The sequence below is a fragment of the Ahaetulla prasina genome, chromosome 5, assembly GCF_028640845.1.
Source record: "Ahaetulla prasina isolate Xishuangbanna chromosome 5, ASM2864084v1, whole genome shotgun sequence".
NCBI lineage: Eukaryota > Metazoa > Chordata > Lepidosauria > Squamata > Colubridae > Ahaetulla > Ahaetulla prasina.
In genome coordinates this window covers 87,892,237-87,910,585 of record NC_080543.1, presented here as the reverse complement: position 1 = coordinate 87,910,585, position 18,349 = coordinate 87,892,237, and the positions used below count along the sequence as shown (strand labels likewise).

General features: G+C 33.3%; 1 protein-coding gene across 2 annotated transcripts in view; it reads right to left on the bottom strand.

Annotated features, from left to right (window-relative positions):
• Nucleotides 1-488: 488 nt before the first annotated feature.
• The window catches only part of ANOS1 (anosmin 1), an 87,088-nt gene continuing 69,227 nt past the window's right edge, over nucleotides 489-18,349 (bottom strand). For both annotated transcript variants that reach the window (XM_058186279.1, XM_058186280.1), the window contains exons 7-14: nucleotides 14,107-14,312; nucleotides 13,094-13,241; nucleotides 11,244-11,384; nucleotides 8,297-8,394; nucleotides 6,724-6,895; nucleotides 5,015-5,235; nucleotides 4,746-4,884; nucleotides 489-841 (exon numbers count right to left, since the gene is read on the bottom strand). In XM_058186279.1, coding sequence (XP_058042262.1) covers nucleotides 783-841; nucleotides 4,746-4,884; nucleotides 5,015-5,235; nucleotides 6,724-6,895; nucleotides 8,297-8,394; nucleotides 11,244-11,384; nucleotides 13,094-13,241; nucleotides 14,107-14,312 — 1,184 coding nt within the window. In that variant the 3' untranslated portion in view covers nucleotides 489-782. The remainder of the gene's footprint in view (nucleotides 842-4,745; nucleotides 4,885-5,014; nucleotides 5,236-6,723; nucleotides 6,896-8,296; nucleotides 8,395-11,243; nucleotides 11,385-13,093; nucleotides 13,242-14,106; nucleotides 14,313-18,349) is intronic.

Here is an 18,349-nt window from a genome sequence, read left to right as displayed (position 1 = left end):
GAAAAACTTCTGGAAAAAACAACAGCAACAGTTTGATCATTTTTCTTCATAATTCAGGAAAAACAATATCCACTTAATGAAACCCTCAAAAGTTAATGTGGAAACAAGATAATGTTTCTTCATCAAATGGACAGGAATCTTTCTCCATTTAATGGGATTTCTGAAAGCAAATTAGGTAGAATATTGAAATTCAACTCAGTTACTAAACAGATATTATTGGGCCATGTACATCATATATCATGAAATGGACAGGGATTGTTGTTATGTTTTTCCTGTAGCAGCCACAGATAACTTGGGTTTAAATGGATGGTTTGATCTATTTAAAAAGCCATGTAAAGATATTAATGGGAAATGATAAAGCAGGGTGTCTTGTAGCATATGCTACAGTTATAGGTAATTGCTTTATATATTTTCATATATATATATATATATATATATATATATATATATATATATATATATATATATATATATATATATATATATATATATATATATTCATATATATATATATATATGAAAATATTTACATTTTCATAGATGCTGAATGCTCTGATAATATGAATACAGCTGATCTTTGTATTATATACTGTACTGTATCCTAAAATTAGTACAAACATGCTTTCTTCAATCTATTCATATAGATTTATACACAACTCATACTTGGTAAACATTTATTAAAACAAAAGCTCGTTCCATAACTCAATAAAGATGCATTTTTCTGGTCTTCTTTCAAAAACTTCTTCGCATTGTTTTCCATCTGGTTAATAATTTATGGCAATTTAGTATTTTTCAGGGGGTGATTTGTAGTGACGTGGATGGTGCTGCTTCAGATGAGGTCCTAAAAAGAAAAAAAATACTATAACCCTACTTCATAGTTATTAAATCTCTACAGGTTTGTCTTTCAACAGTATAACATTGTTATTTTTCTGGCCAAAATAATATTATTCTGTGACTTCTATTAGCTTCAGAAGTAAATCAATTAAATCTTTCATTTGACTCCAGTCCCCCCAAAACTCCAAACTGTGAGCTACTTGATGTTCCTTGCCTATTCCCTATAAATCTGAGTCAAAATTCTCAGAGTGACCTAAGAAAACTGAATACTGATACAATTAGCGCTTGATCAAGGATCCATTTCACATACTGTCAATTATTCAAGAGTCACTCTTGGTATTTATTTACATTATTTTAAATTCATACATACATAAAATTTATGGGCTACTTGACTCCAAATAACTCTGGATGGCTTAAAATTAAAAATACGAAAAGGGATAAAGATCAGAATAGATCAGGAGCATCCCTAACAGAACATATGACAACAAAAACGCTCATTCACCAGGGCCTCAACCTTCACAAGTGAAGGTCTGTAGACTCTATATCTTCATCCCATAAAAAACTATAGAAACTAGTCATAAAGGAAGGATGAGAACTGCTGCAAAATGGTACCTCTGCATCCAAATCTTGTAGCTGGCCCAGATGATTACTGAGATCAATGTCATTAAAAGTGCTTAGAGATCAAGGAGCACAAGGAAGGATGTACTCCATCCAGTTCTGCCATGAGACCAAAAAACAAGTCATCTCCTGGCTAGCTTGTCAGGTCCAATCATGTTGGACAAGGAACAAACAGATGTCTTGAACCAAGAAGATGCTTTTGTTTGATTTAGAGAGTTCTTGAGAAAGAGCATAATTCTGAGTTTATTAGGCTTAGCCTAGTCTATGAAGCTTATAGACTTCCTTGAATAACCTTGAATAAGTGTTTTATTTCTTGCTACCCTTATTCTTTCTAAATATGCAGAAGATTTGACAACAATTGCTACATTCCAAATAATTGTGATGATCAGTGAAGTGAAATCCTGATTTTAGTATTATCCTTTCTTTCTTCCCCTCACACGGCCATCCATATGCAATAGAAATTCACATTTTCTGATTGTGAATATATTTTCCAACACTGCTTACCATTGCCTTAAAACTTCAGGTACAAGCAACCAGAACCACTTGTAAATAGTCTCAGGCTGTAACTGTATTGTTTATCACCTATGTTCCAAGAATCTCACAAGACTGCTTCCTTTTCCCTGGGAAAAGGTAGATAAGGCTTCATGGATTTTGGAGGGGGTCATACTTATGCCACTTGCAGCTGCACAATGATTCCAAACTAGCCCCTAACTTGACCCTCCTTCTGGCATAGCTAGCAATTCCCCAACATCAACTCTTCATGTTCTTAATTGGAAAAACAGAATTGCCCACCTTAGATCTCTTTATTTTTATTATGCCTATTACAAATAACAAGGAAATAATCTATTAATAATATAAATTAAATAACTAGTTGGCCCATATCTCAAATGAAACAAACATGCACCCTCACAAGTATCATAGTCTAAGATATTAATTGTTTTGATGTAATATTTGGAAAGTTGAAGTAACCATTTAACTTGAAAATTAGATATTTCTTACTAGCACATGAATATAATTTGAATGCTTAATAAATCACATGAATAGTTATAATAATTATGAATTTCATACTAACCAAAACAATCTAGAACTGAACACACTCAAAACCGTAGAAATGGTGGTAGACTTTAGGAGAAACCCTTCCATACTTCCACCTCTCACAATACTAGACAACACAGTTTCAACAGTAGAAACCTTCAAATTTCTAAGTTCTATCATATTGCAAGATCTAAAACGGACAACTAACATCAAAAACATCATCAAAAAAGGACAACAAAGAATGTTCTTTTTGCGCCAACTCAGAAAGCTCAAACTGCCCAAGGAGCTGCTGATCCAGTTCTACAGAGGAATGATTGAGTCTGTCATTTGCACCTCTATAACTGTCTGGTTTGGTTCTGCAACCCAACAAGACAGACACGGACTTCAGAGGATAATTAGAACTGCAAAAAAATAATTGCTACCAACCTGCCTTCCATTGAGGATCTGTATACTGCACGAATCAAGAAGACGGCCGTGAAAACATTTACAGATCCCTCACATCCTGGACATAAACTGTTTCAACTCCTACCCTCAAAACGACGCTATAGAGCACTGCACACCAGAACAACTAGGCACAAGAACATTTTTTTCCCAAAGGCCATCACTCTGCTGAACAAATAGTTCCCTCAACACTGTCAAACTATTTACTAGATCGGCACTACTATTAATCTTCTCATCGCTCCCATCACTAATCTCTTTCCACTTATGATTGCATGACTGTAACTTTGTTGCTGGTAATCCTTGTGATTTATATTGATATTGATTGTTCCTGATTGCTTGTTTGTGCCCTGTGCTTATCATTAAGTGTTGTATCATTAAGTTTTAAATTGTACCCTATGACCATCATTTGTGTTGTAAATGTTGTACCTTGATGAACGTATCTTTTCTTTTATGTACACTGAGAGCATATGCACCAAGACAAATTCCTTGTGTGTCCAATCACACTTGGCCAATAAAAAAAATTCTATTCTATTCTAAAAAAAATTCTAACCCATAAAACTTTTGGATTCCCAGATTTGCCAGTGTATCAAAGAAAAAGGCTATGGCTGAGTAATAGAAAAAAGTTTATGTGAAGAAAGTTCAGCTCCCAGAAATTCCAAACAGGATTACCAAAGACTCCTGTCTAAAACACAGGAGATACTGTCAGTTCTGTAATGTTGTCTGATCATTCATGGCAAAATTGGCCTCTCAAAGTTGCCTCTTCCTTTGTCCAAAACTTATTTGAAGATGGCAGATTGCTTGAAAATAGCCCCATACCATAGCTTAAACCAGCGGTTCTCAACCTGTGGGTCGGGACCCTGTTGGGGGTCGAATGATGATTTGCCAGGGGTCGCCTAAGACCATTGGAAATATGGGAAGTATACTTGCGAGTTGAAGAATTGCGCTCCAATGGTTGACTTCACAAGCCAGCTGCAGGCTCTTCAAATCGCTAGCTGAATTCGGCTTCAGGCGCGATGAATTAAAAAAGAGAGAAATCTTTGCTCTGATGTCTCCCTCTCAAGCCAGCTGCAATCACTCCCAATCGCTAGCCTAATCTGGCTTCAGGCGCGATAAACTTAACAGGGGAGGAGTCTCCGCTTTAATGCCTCCATCCTCAAGGCAATCGCAAGCAGTTCAGATCGCTAGCCAATATGGCTTTAGGCGCGATAAATTCAAAACGAAAATAATTTTATGGTTGGGGGTCGCCACATCGTGGGGAATTGCATTAAAGGGGTCACAGCACTATAAAGGTTGAGAACCACTGGCTTAGACAAAATCCTAAGACTAATGTTTAGCAGCATATAAAATTTGAAAAACATTCCAAGATGGAAGTTTTTGAGATTTCTTAAGTACAAAGGATAAATATTCAACATAACACCTAAACAACTATAGGAAAGCCAGATATGATAGAAAGTAAAGATTTGGAATACACCTGTTGATTAAATTCTGGATTCTGTTCTAAATAGATTTTTATCAACTTTTCTTTGTTGAAAATATTATAATTTAAGATTTAATCCTTTAACGAGGAAGACTGTAGACAAGGTAAATCAAAATTAAGCTATATATAAATTAAGCAGCTATTTCGGACAATTTGACTGCTAATTTCAGATGGATTATTAAGCATCTTTTATCCTAAATAAATCAAAGACTATTTTCGGGCTGTTAGGTCAGGTAGAGAAGAGTATATCTAAAAAAACTCATAATATATTGTGTTCCATATAAGAAAGAGATGCCAATGCATGCATCAGAATAAGTTTTTGTAGCATGTCAACACTTACTCTGTGGTGATATTAGCAAATTGGGTGTTTGAAATGATTTTATTGTAGCTGGTCCCTCACCACTTGTGGTTAACACTTGAACCTCTAAACGATAAAGAGTTGATGGTCTTAGGTTGGGTACTGTCAACATATGGTGATCCTAAAAGGAAATGAAAACAGTTATTTGAAGTAAAAGAAATATATTTGAGGCATTCAGCGTCATCAATCAACAGCTTCTTCCTCGCGTCTTCCCTCCATCCCCATCCCCCACTGAAGAGGTACAGACTTACTACTGGCAATATTTGTGATTGGGAGATAATGCTGTTTGGTAAGCTGTTTTGCCTGCTTTCTGTAGTGACTTCTGCCCAAGTGACTTGAAATCCTGTCATTGGTTGGTGAAGATTTGTTTTTGATATTTTCCAGGAAAAGTGGCCTGTAATATTAATGTCCTGAACAATGAAAGAAGCAGAAAGATTCTCTGGTTTTGCCAATATTTTTGAGATAACAGGATCTGTAAAACAAATACCACAAACAGAGAAGTTAGTATCTTTGTCAATCCTAAGAACAATTTTAAAAAGATATACATTAAGGAAGCCTACAACAATGTGTCATATAACTTTGCTCTTATATGAGAATGGAATGCTTACTCTCAAATGAATTGCTCACCACTATATCACTTATTTTATCTGCCATGAATATAATTTTGTTTCATACATTGCACTTCAATGAGGAAACATTACCACAAATTCCAATTTCATGATTTGATATTGTTCTGTAAGTGATAGAGACCCATTTATATTATTATAGTACATACTATTATGTAAATCAACTTTATCTATATGTTTTCTATATGACTAAAATGTATTTTTAAAAAAACATTACAGTATTACTATTTATTGAATTGGGTACAATGGAAACACTATGTAGTTTATTTATACACAGAAAGCATATTCTTCCTTCATATTTAAAAAATATCATATTTATATAAATATCTCTATATAAATGTGAGTCAATTAATATTTGAAGATATTAAATTCATTGTATGGATATCAGGATATCAAATATCAAAATTATAATGTATCATTTGTATTATATTCTGATCCATTTAAAACTAATTAAATATGTTTGATACATTTGAGGCCAATGCAGCTATCAATCTTGTTCTGGAATAAGCATGCATATATTTTACAGTGTATAAAATATAAAATATTTTAGCTATAAAATATATGCATACTTATTCCAGAACAAGGTTGATAGCTGCACAAAAATAAAATCTCCTATTCCTGAACAATCCCACATTCTGTTCTCTAAAGGTCCACTGCTTCTGGAAATTTTTTCTTGCTGTTTAATCAAGAGAAAACTGTTTTAAAACTATTGTCCCAGGATTTCCTAAATATTCTTTTTGACTCACTCAAAAATCTGAGATGTTGGTGAGTATTTGACACATTTAGTATTATTTATTGTAAATGTTTTAACAAATGTGGTACCAGAACTTAAACTATTACTTACAATACTATATTTTTCTATCTAAAGAAATTGCTTAAAGATATGTGACCTATCAAAGAAAATATAAAATGTTTGGAAATAGCTATACCAGCTGTGAAAGGCATCACATCTTATCAGGTTTAAAAAAAAGCATACAAATGTGTAATGTTTTGATGTATTTAATGCCTAAACTGTATTCTTCTGTTCCATATAAAACTTGTAAAATAATTTTCTTTAATGTAGCGTAAAAGAAGGCAGTAGTAATGAAGGTCATATTGAGAACTTCTAATTTACTGTCTTACATTACAAAGAAAATTAAATTTGTGGTTGTTTCTTTTGTATTTTGTATTCTTAATTAATCTGCTTTTGCAATACTAATTAATACTTGTAAGTGGTTACATTAAGGATTTTAAAGCTCTTCATATAATGATGGAAGTAATCCATTTTAAAAACTGGTGTTTGAATGTTTAGATACTTAAGTATTTTATATCACTGTATTTATTTTGAATCTTACCTCCTTTAGCCACGCAGCTTACATACTTGTGTTTTTTCCCTTTTAGATCAGAACAAGGTGGAGTCGTAAAGAAAATGCTTTCAGATTTCAACTGACCATTGGATCTTACTGGCTGAACTGTAACCTTATACTTGCATGAAAAGGACAGGTTCTGAAGAATTATATAGTTTTCCTATGAGACATAAACCATTTTATTATCCTCCTTTTGGGTTTAAATTTAATATTTTCTAAGCAATCAATGCAAAAATACATTTTTAGAAAACAAGACAGATTACAAATCATGTAAATATTCTCATATATTATTTATTTATTATAGGGAGATGAAATAGATGAAGAAATAGGTAGGGCTGAAGGCAACACATGCAGCCCAAATCTCTAGATAATTTCCTCATATAGAGGTATTTCATAATATGGCACAAATTGAAAAGGGAAAAAAATGTGCCACATATTTCAATGGAACCGCAAATGGTAGTGTTCTTCAATATGAATTCCTCTACCACATGGGTGGGCAGTAATTCTCTATCCAAAAGCTTGCACAAACACATGTCTATTTGGTAAAAAGGAATAAAGAAATAAACTATATTATATAATTTAATCCAATAAAGTGCGTGAAGACAATAGTTGATTTTTACAAAGCATATTTGAGAATTAAACACAAAATTCTATTTTATGGAGAATTATATGTAATATTGCACTGTACATTGCACTGCACACTATTACGCATACAGGAAAAGTTTCTGATTTAAAAAATGCTTTTTTAAAAAAGGAGGGGAAAAAACATTCAATTTTCCCTAACAAAATAACCCCAGAAACCTTAGTGCTATGGTGGGCCATGGTGGGTGTGACACAGGATCCCACCTCCACAGACATGGTTTTATAAACTTAAAAAAAATAGGGAGGCGTCTACTTGATCACCTTATGACAAGAGACCAAATCAAGAAGCTGACTCCATAGAAAGACTAGAATTATAAATTATTGACATAGACTATAGTAGCAGAATCCTGCAAGCCTGAAAGGTAAAATAAGGACGGCCTCCTGGACAACTCCAGAGGCCAACTCTGGAGGCCCCATTTTGGGCCTGGAAGGCCTCCTGCACCACTCCGGAGGCCCCATTTTGGGCCTGGAAGGCCTCCTGCACCACTCCGGAGGCCCCATTTTGGGCCTGGAAGGCCTCCTGCACCACTCCGGAGGCCAAAAGCAATTGCAGGGGGGTGTACCCCACCCACACCCCATTTTTGCTAGCAAAGACACCGCAGGCTGGTCCTTTGCTATTTCCAGACAGGCCCCACAGGCCAGATCTTAGCACCCCACAGGCCGAATTTGGCCTGCGGGCCACGAGTTTGACAGCCCTGATCTATAGGAATTGCAGCCAAATACATGCGAAGTATTCCAAGGAACAGAAGTTACAATAGCTTTTCATTACAAAGGACAAAATGGATGCTTTGAAGCATAGAATAAATTTGTATTTGAAATGTACAGGGAACATAATGGGATCTTTGAAGATCATTATACTCTCACTCACAAACAATAGAATCATGTTTTTACAGTTTTTGATATTTAAAACTTAACTTACATATGTTACATCATTGAATTTTTCAGGCTCTTCAGTATTATTATAAGAACATAATTCTGGGAACCACTGAACATGATATCCTTCCCTGCTGGTGGCATCTATCAATGAAATAATATAACAAGGGAAAATTAATAGAAGCTTACACTTAAAAGTCTTTGATTTTTTTTAATAGTTCATGCAGAGATACACATAAATACTGGACATATTTTTCATTTATAGGAAATATATATAAAATGAAAACGTAAATGGCTTTTAGAATATTGGGAGTTAGTCTGAGAAAATTCCAAAGATCTGAGGTTGACCTGGTGAAGCAGTTTTTACACAGCTGTATTGCACCATTAAAATATCACCCAGGAGAATGGGATTTGCAGTTTTAAAAGCCCACAGAAAAGTGGAAGTGAAAAGTGCAGAAAAATGGACACAACCATATACTAAAGAATTATTACAAATCTATGACAGAATGTTACCCATTTGGATAATCTAAATATATAAGTGTAGGAGAGAACAAAAAAGTTAAATGAATAATTTTACTAATATTCATCTAATTCTGCAAGTGATTTTACTAAATTGCTTTTAAAAAAATCATGAAAATTCTCTCTCAACTTTCCTCATTTCTAGTTATTTTCCCATATGGGAAACAAAATCATGCAGATTAATCTGGATTAATCTGGATTTAGTTGCCAGGTTGATGCCTTTGCTATCCATACTCAATGCATGTTCAGGTTTCAAAGCACCTGAGACAGGAGCAAGATAGATAAGTCTGGCCTGCTTATCTGAATTAAGAAGGCATGACAGTCATGATAGAGAATTGTTAATAAAATTTTCTTCATGAAAATATACTTCATTAGAATGCAGACTGTCATATCAATCATATGAAAACTAAATAGTGATGTTTAAACTATAGTATGTGCTACACTTATTTGCAACTAACCATTTTGTCTCTGCTCAAAGGCATACAATAAGTAACCCAAAAGCAATGCAAGCTAGTAGTATCACATATTTGTTTCTTATGCAGAAAAAAACCTTCCATAGAATTTTTGTTTGCTTTTCCATATTTGTTTTATTCTGTCTTACTTTTCCAAGCAATCCAGTTTAACAAGTTTATCTCACATATTTCAAGATCCCGTTTTTTATCTTACCTAAATGTATTATTTGCTTTATTCTAGGCAAATATTAAAATAAGTTATTCAGATGCCAAGTTCACTGATTTCCATCATTAAAGGCTAACACAACACAAAAGCAGAAAAGTCCTTTTTAACAGTAAATTGACATTATTATATTAAGGTGCTACATTATTCTTGGGGGGAAAAAGTGTTAAGCCATGCTGAACTTAAATGTAAGTTTAGAACACACATCTAAGTACATACCACTAATGCAAATCTTTGCCTATAAAATAGCCTCTTATACAACTGTGCTGGGGCTGTTCCAGTGTGTTATTGCTAATGGCTTCTGCATCTGAGATGACTTATCACTCAGTCTTGCTATTCAATAATCTGTATGCATACAAAAAAAGATACAGGCTATGATCAAGCTAAAAATTTGGGGGTGAGTTCAGAGACTGTAACTATGCTCTGGAATTTTTTTTTCAGATGATTTGTCCAGTACCTAAATGCTGCAATAGGAAACTGATGTCACATCCACTCTGAGTTCCTACATGGCAGTGCTTTTTTCATCTTGACCATCAAAGGCCATGGCTAGGCCATTTCTTGAGTCATTTGTACAGCAATATTAGTCTCCCATAGGGAATCTCATACAGATCACTTAACTACCATTTCCTTTTTAATATAGTTAATGGTTTCCTAGACCCATTAAGATTCTGACTGATCTGTCAAGAGAAGCCTTGTACCTGAAACAAAGAACAAAAGGCCTCTATAATTGATTAACAAAGATAACCTGATTTTTGTTTTATCCATAGTCCTATATGTTTATCTACGTTGATAACAAATATTGGAATGCTGCAATTCACAGAAATGAGTGCCCTAATCAAACATTTAGAATCAGTATTGACACAAGCCCTGCTTTAGTAAGTACATGAGAATTCACTTACATCTATTAACTCAGGGCACAGGAAAGATACAGAAGAGGGCATGACCAGAAAGTCTAATAGAGAGACAGTGGTATCAGTCTAATAAGGAAAGTGCTTAGTTCCATTCCTACAGCAGGCTTCATTACATGCCTTCCTGCCTTCTCAATGAGCCAGCAACTTCCTTGCATCAATGGAAATGGTGGTGGTAAGCAAACATATTTTTTTATTTTCTTTTTGCTACATAGCTTTTCATTCTAGTTAATATGCCCACCAACACCATCTCCATTGCTGCAAGAGAGTTGCTGCCTTCATAGATGTAATAAGAGGGAGGCTGGTTATGCCAACAGCTTATGGGAAAAATACCAATGAACAGTCATAGTAACTCAATCAACTTTAGGTTTGCTTTGATTAGTTTGAAAATCCTTAATCTACCTCTACAAATTTTCTCCCTTTGTATTACAGTAACCTCTGAGGAAGCTAAAAAAACAGAAACATAAAACTGCTATTAGGGTTGAAAAGATTTTTAAAAAACCCTTTTAACTTTGGTATCTAGGTCAAATCGACACTATAGAAAAAGGGTCTGTAACTGTTGGGTCATATTGATGATGAACATTTTATATGCATATGTACATATGCAAATTAATAGTAAACATAATGCATATCGATAAACAACATTCTTCTTCACTCTTCTCCAAATATATGCTTAGGAGAAAGTTGGAATCTTTTGCTTCTACATTAACTTAAATAATAAATAATAGCTCATATTAATTAAATGTTTTAAAATGCCAACAATATAACACAAAGCAGTCAGACTTACTGAATTTGTATATCTAAAATTACCAGGAAGCTATCTGAATCAATGTTTATTAATAACCAACAAATTATTTAGGCAAGGTAAGTAATATATGGTTTTGCTACTACCTTTTGTTTTCTTCCAGTAGACTTTCACTTGAAGTTGGTCATCTTGGAAAAAAGGCACTCCAATTTCAAGAAGACGATTAAGTCTATTTCTTTTGAAGAATGAAACATCAGTTGCTTTATCTATGGTAGATGTCCATTCTTCTGTAAAAGAAAATATTTCTGAAAATTTTATAATTAATTATTTAATAACAATAATGAATTCCAGTACTTCTGAATTCATCATAATAACTCAACATTTTAAAAAAATAAAACAAGTTTTAATAGTGGAGCTGTTACTAACAATGCATCCAGAAGCAACCAAATCAAGAGTAATAAAGTGGTAAATTTTATCAATAATAGCCAGCATAAAAATGCAAATTGACTAATGTGAAATAAAATAACTAAAATTGAAGATGAAGTTATATTGCAGCTGTTTTTGGAGAAATGGAAAAAAATATTACAGTCCTAAAACAATACTTTTAAACTAGGTTTAGTGATGAAAAAGAATAAACTATTATTAAATAATGAGATAAATTTGCATTGAAATGTTCATGTTATAATATTGAATTAATGCATTAATATTCAAGATACCATAACTATTTACAAAACAGTTCAGATAATGTGTGTATCAATTTTTCATAAGCTAATTATTAAAGCAAAACACACAAGAGAAATACTGCTTTAAATCTGTCAAACATTTTCAAATATGTCCATGAGTTGAAATAGCTGTTCTAGAACCAGGACAAATATTGGATTTCAGCAAATCATGTATAATCATCAATGGTCATATTTTCTCAGATGCTGCTTTTACTCAGCTGTAAAACTAAAATATGAAAATCCACTAACAGGAAGGAAAAAAGATGACAAATTCAACAGAGTTCACAAAAATATAAACTCTTGTGGGTAAAAATGAAGAACAATAAAGAAGTGAAAATAATTCTGTATTTTCCAAAGCATCTTAAAGAATGAATCAAAGATTAATTGTGAAATAAGAAAGAAAGGGTGCCCTCCAACTGAATGTAATTTGATGAAACTTTCATACATGTGGAAATCAGGGTAACCATCCTTGATTACCAAAGGTTTTATCTGCAATGTAAATTTAATACGATCAGCAGCAGGGGACAGAAGCTGGTAACTATAAAAAATGAATCTGTTTCAGTTACCCTACTGTAATATGGATATAGAGATTAGATGAGAAGTTTCAGCGCACATAACAAGCACTAAAGGGAACAAAATATGGTGTATCTTTAAATCTGTTTTGTAATCCTCTAGGAAATCCTTGGAAGTAAAATATTTAACATATTAACTAGCACTAATCCCAACATTAAAGAATTAGACATACGCAGAAGACATGCATTAATTTGCTTAATGTCTCAAAAGCCAAAACATCTAGCACTTTTTAATATCTCCCAAATAGATGACAGACTGATGCTTTCCCTATTTGTATGCTGTATATATTTCTTAAGGATTAGGTGTATATTCTACTTTTCATTCATGACCGAAAAATGCAGTTTATATAGTGCTCCCTCCTCCCACTCACAAACAATCTGTGGGTTACTTTTGAGTGTGATTGGCTAAAAGTCATTCAATGAGCTTCCATGGTTGTGGATAAATAAAACCTTAGGTCTTTCCACTCATTGTCCTTAACTACTAAATCACATTGTGATAATTATGATTTATTTTTATATTTGGAAAAACTCCAAATATGTATCGCCATCTATGAATGTTTCTAACCAAACTGAAATATTCTAGACCAAGGAAGAACATACCCAGTAAACTACTTAGGAATGGAATAAAGACAGAGAGTTTTAGAGAGAGAGAGAGAGTTAGAGACAAAAACTTTACTACTGTTTTATGGAAACACCACTTACTGTTGCTGACAGTTGTCTGAGTAGAACTAAAGTAGAGAGACACTTTTGCACTTTTCAGACGTATTTGACCCCAATATGTAACTGCCTGCAGTTCCACCATGTAATTACTATTGGGTTGAAGGTGTTCAAGGATCACATAATTTTGAGACTATAATGGAACAAAGTTAAGTTGCATAAATTAATTATGGTTTTGCTAACTCTTTATTCATGTCAGAAGCAAACAATAGATATATAACATTCAATGGTGAACAAATAAAATAGGCATAAAATAGGTCATAAAAATATAGCATAAAAATATGTAAAATAAATAGGATTAAAACTAAATGACATTTGCCCAGTATCGAGCCACGTCAACAGCATTTTCTCTCACTAACATGAGATCTTTCTCCATAAATGTTGAAGGACATATGAGATGGATTGTCATTTTCCACATTAACACAGAAGTAATGCTAACACTGAAACAATTTAGCTGTTACATATTCTATCCAATGAGTAAGGTACTGCTGATCTCTCCTATACCAATTACTGAGGTTCAAGAGAAAAAAGTCATTTTATTGACTATTATTATTATTTTTATTAATAGTATTTTCATTAGTATTCTAAATTTTATCAGACTCTACACAATGAAAACATATAAACATTATGTACAATAGGATATTATAAAGCCTAGTACTTTAAACAAAGAGTAAAATAATCCTTCTCAAATATAAAAGCAGCAAGAAAAATCAGCAGCAGTCCATTAAACTTTGAATGCCTGCCTGAATAAAACCACTTTAGCAATTTAGCGAGGAAGTAATTTAAATAACAATGTAATTCATTTAACGTTTGTCCTTCTGCCATGAACTTCTAAAATATTTTAAGTGCCCATTTCACCTGTCCTCTTTTACAAAGTGTTCCTCAAGATGCTGTTCAGAGACTGAAAGGTCTCTAGCCTAAAGAAAATTGAACATAGTAGACAGAAGCAATTGAGGCATTTATTTTTAGAATCTCATTCTATTTCCTTTTTTACTTACTCCATCTGTAGTCTTCCTTCTCTTCTTTTTTGCTGGGACAAGAGCCTTGCTGCTGACAGCCCAGCTCCAAAAGATTTTGTAATGATGGACTGGAATATCAGGCTCTTCTGGGACATCCCAAATAATCCTTATATTTATACTTCCATCACTGTTTACTGTAGAGTTGGCAATCCTGAGATTAGATGGAGCAGGTGGAGCTGATGGATCTGATATGGGGAAAGAGCTTTGTAGGAATGAATAATTTCTTTATAATCAATATCAACATGTTCCACAACAACTTTGACAAGAACTCCTTTACCTTTTTTGACAAGTGTTTCAAATAAATGCTTGTTTAGTGGTTTAGTCCAAGCAAGTGCATGAGATGGATAAACTGCATAGGGATAAAACTATTCTACAGAAAGTGTTATGTTCTTCACTAATTGTGCCACTTAGCTAACAAGATTAGGCAAAATCATGACATGTAAAGCTGCCAAGAGTTTTCAGTCAAGACAATATGTCTTTAAATACCAGGTCCTATAGCACTTACATGGGAGAGAAAGACTACATTTATGCTTTGTTTCCCATTGGTCAGAAACCATGAGCTAAACAATAGAAAATTCTAGTCTGAATATAGCACAGCTCTTAGATTCCTTAGTCAATAATCAAAAGGGTATCAGAAGATAAGGATTTAAATATCATTACAGAAAACATCAGAGATTTTCTAAATTCCTAGACTTGCCTTTTCAGAAAATACATTTTTATATAAATTATTAAACCATCTTTTAAAAATATGATTCGTATCTTAAAGAAATTATAGAAAGGTTATACTGTGTATACATATTTTTTCTACCCAAATTTTTAGATTTTAGAAGCATGAAATATGAAATAAGAGAGAAAAGTAGCTTCATTTACATTGGCAATGCAATAAAACTATTATTAATTTAAATGTATTGCTATACAGCAGTCCAAATAAACTGTTAGATTGCTCTTTAGACTGTGCATATAGTTATAATGTTTAGTTTAGATTCCTTGTAATTTAACACCTAATCATGCTTTACTTGGGGAATAATAAATAACTGGGTACATAATTTTTCACATGCCATTAATTAAGACTAGTTTTGACACTTTCCTTAAAAGACCTTATACATCATACAAATTTTATTAGCAAATATTCCTGATACTATGTTGCAGTCTTTGATTCAGATTGACTGGTAGTTATTATCTAGCAAGTCTAGCTTTAGAGCCACAAGAACAAGCTGTAAAGAACAGATCTATTAAACTATGCAGAGTCCAATCTGAGTTGGTCATCAGGACCAGAAATTTAGTCTTTTGAGCTTTTGAACTCATATTTGAACCTATCCTCAGGGAACTTCTCTTTCACCAGATCTATTAAAGTAAGTTCTCCAAGAGAATGGTGATCAAAAAAGTGTTAGACTGTGCTGAAATGGATAGGTTAACACTGGAACTAAAAGAAAAAGGGGAAACATTTAGTCTGGGATATGTGGTACAAATGACTAGAGAACAGAAATAAAAGTTAAGCAAGGTAGTTTAAGAGAAATTCTAAATTTAAAGATATAGTATATAGTTAAAGAAAAAATATAGAAAGTTATATATGTTTCATATACATGTGTATTATCAATGCTGGAATGCTGAACAAAATTGTACATGTGATATAAAATAATGAAATATGTTTAATAAAAATATTTTTTTAAAAATAAAGTTTTACATTAGACATCTCCAGCACATTTTTCTCAGTCAAACCCTCCATCAAGTATAACATTTAAATAACTATACAACTCATGCTGATGGATTCCCTTAATATGAGAAAGCACTGGATGAAATTGGTACACCAGAGGAAAGATTGTTTATTTCACAGCAAACAAGTAATGAGAAGATCATAAAGGCATAATATATTTCAGAAACCTTGCTATATGAACATTATGAACTATATGAACACTGTAGAAGTATTAAATATTTAATAAAGTCATCAGTGCTTAAAATATCAAGAAAATTATAATTATCAAATGTTAATTTAACATTTCGCCTAAATGGTAATCATAGATTTAGAATTTTTAGAAACATTTGTAGAAAATATGCTAGAAATAAAAAATTTAAGATTTAAATAAACAAACGTCTACATAATAGTTTTTATATTTTTTTATTTAGGAAAAGCAGCTGAATGATGATGACTCTTAGAAATTAAATACTTATGAGGATGTAAATTTTCTATAAAAATAATATTTTGTCTTGTTTCATATCTATAAAACAATGCATAAAACTGCCTAGGGTACACAAATACTCAGAAGAAAGGACAATCTCTCATTATCCTTTAAGTACTCAACCCAGCAGGCTTTTATAAAAAAAAAACTGTTTATTTTTGTCAGTTTTATTGTTTCAGGCTTTAAGTTCCTAAAGAGAGAAAAAGAAATAAATTTTTAAGAACTATTTATTTATACATTTTCATATTACGTACATATGTGCTTAGTGAACAGCATATTGTCTGGATAATTTTGCTTATATAACAGAACTAATGCTCCTAATTTTACCTCTATTATCCAACCATTTGTAAAACAAATCCCATGTTCAAAAATACTCCGTATGTTCTTTTTCTTTCATCTTTAATATCAATCTGTCCATTTCTACACAATCTAATTTTTTTAAAATTACATCTTCTTCTGTAGCTGTTTCCTCATTTTTCCAGCGCTGTGAAAATTCTTGCTGTTTAATATTACATGTATTGACAGCAACAAAAAGAAATAATCTTGTCAGAAATATGCAAAAACCATTACATAAGCAAAGAGGGCTGCAACACTTTTTAAGCTCTGAAAAGCAAAATAATATTTGGAAGGGTCTCAGGCAAATGACTCCCTGTTTCACGGAATCCTAAGAAGGAGAAGTAGACATTCAGACTTGAAGGATTCTGTTATTATAGCCAACTTTATCTAATGAGGCTGACCGTTCTACCTTCCAGGAAGTTCTCCAACCCTTTGACCCATATTTGAAATGACATATATCATAGGGGAAGTACAGTTATACAAATTCTAATCTGGTAGATCAAATAATGTTCACTATTTAGAATGACAGTATTAAGTACAAATTACATTATTTAAAAACAGAATTAAAAAGTAACTTTTTTTCATTCTCTAAAACAAAAAGAATATTTGTGTAAACAAAAAGTAAGCATACCTACAGATTCCTGCTCTTTTTCTGATTTAAAATTTTGTCTCAGAGTTCCAGAAATACTATGGTTAACATGCCATTGTCCTTTTCCAGTCCTCTCAAATCAAAACTTATGGGATGTGATTTGCAAAATAAAAGTTGAACTGTCAGCACCTATGCCAAAATGAGCTTTTCCAGAAGCTAAAGCAAAGAAATTATCAACCAAAAATAAAACTAGTACACAACTGCTGTGAACAGAAAAATCTTGCCTAATGCAGTTGTAGAATCCAAATTTCTATTGTTATGTTCAGGACACAATTTTAAAGATGGATGATTTGAGTCCTAGTACCTAGGACTAGGTACTAGAACCTACTCCAATAAGCCTAATAATTATTATTTCTTTCACCACATTTGGCCAATCCAAAACACATTAACCTACAGTTGTCCTTGATCCACTGATTCAGCTGATTAAGATTTATGCACAACTAGTACAGCTGAGTGAATATAGGAAATGTAACAATAACTCAACCACAGATTCTTTTTGTTCCATTTTGGTGCTAGAATATTGGACATATTATATAACTGTGATGGTGAACCTATGGCACATGTGCCATAGGTGGCACGCATAGGCCTCCCTGCTGGCACGCAAGCCCTCACCCCAGCTGAGCTGCATATACAGTACATCCAACAGGAACAGGAAGTGGCTCACAGGAGCAGATAGAGGTAAAGCCTAGAGAGGCAGGAAATGCATCACTGAACAATGGAAATGAATGCTAGAGAGGAATAAAGCTGCATACAAGGCAGACATAACACCTGTAAGAGTGTGGGCATGCAGGGGGAGCGCGGAGGGCGCACCCCCTGGTGCCCCTTTTCTGGCCCCAGGCAGCTTCAGGGAGGCCTGCTAGGTCCAAAACGGGGTGGCGCATGCATGCACAGGGGGTATCATGCGCCCATTGTATTATGGGTATGGGCACGCATGCGTGCGCTTTCGGCATGGAAAGACAAAAAGGTTAGCCATCATTGTTATATAACAAGCGGCAGATATCTAGAAGCTTCCTTAATTGAACTTGAACCTAAACACAGGTGAAACACAGAATGATAGGGA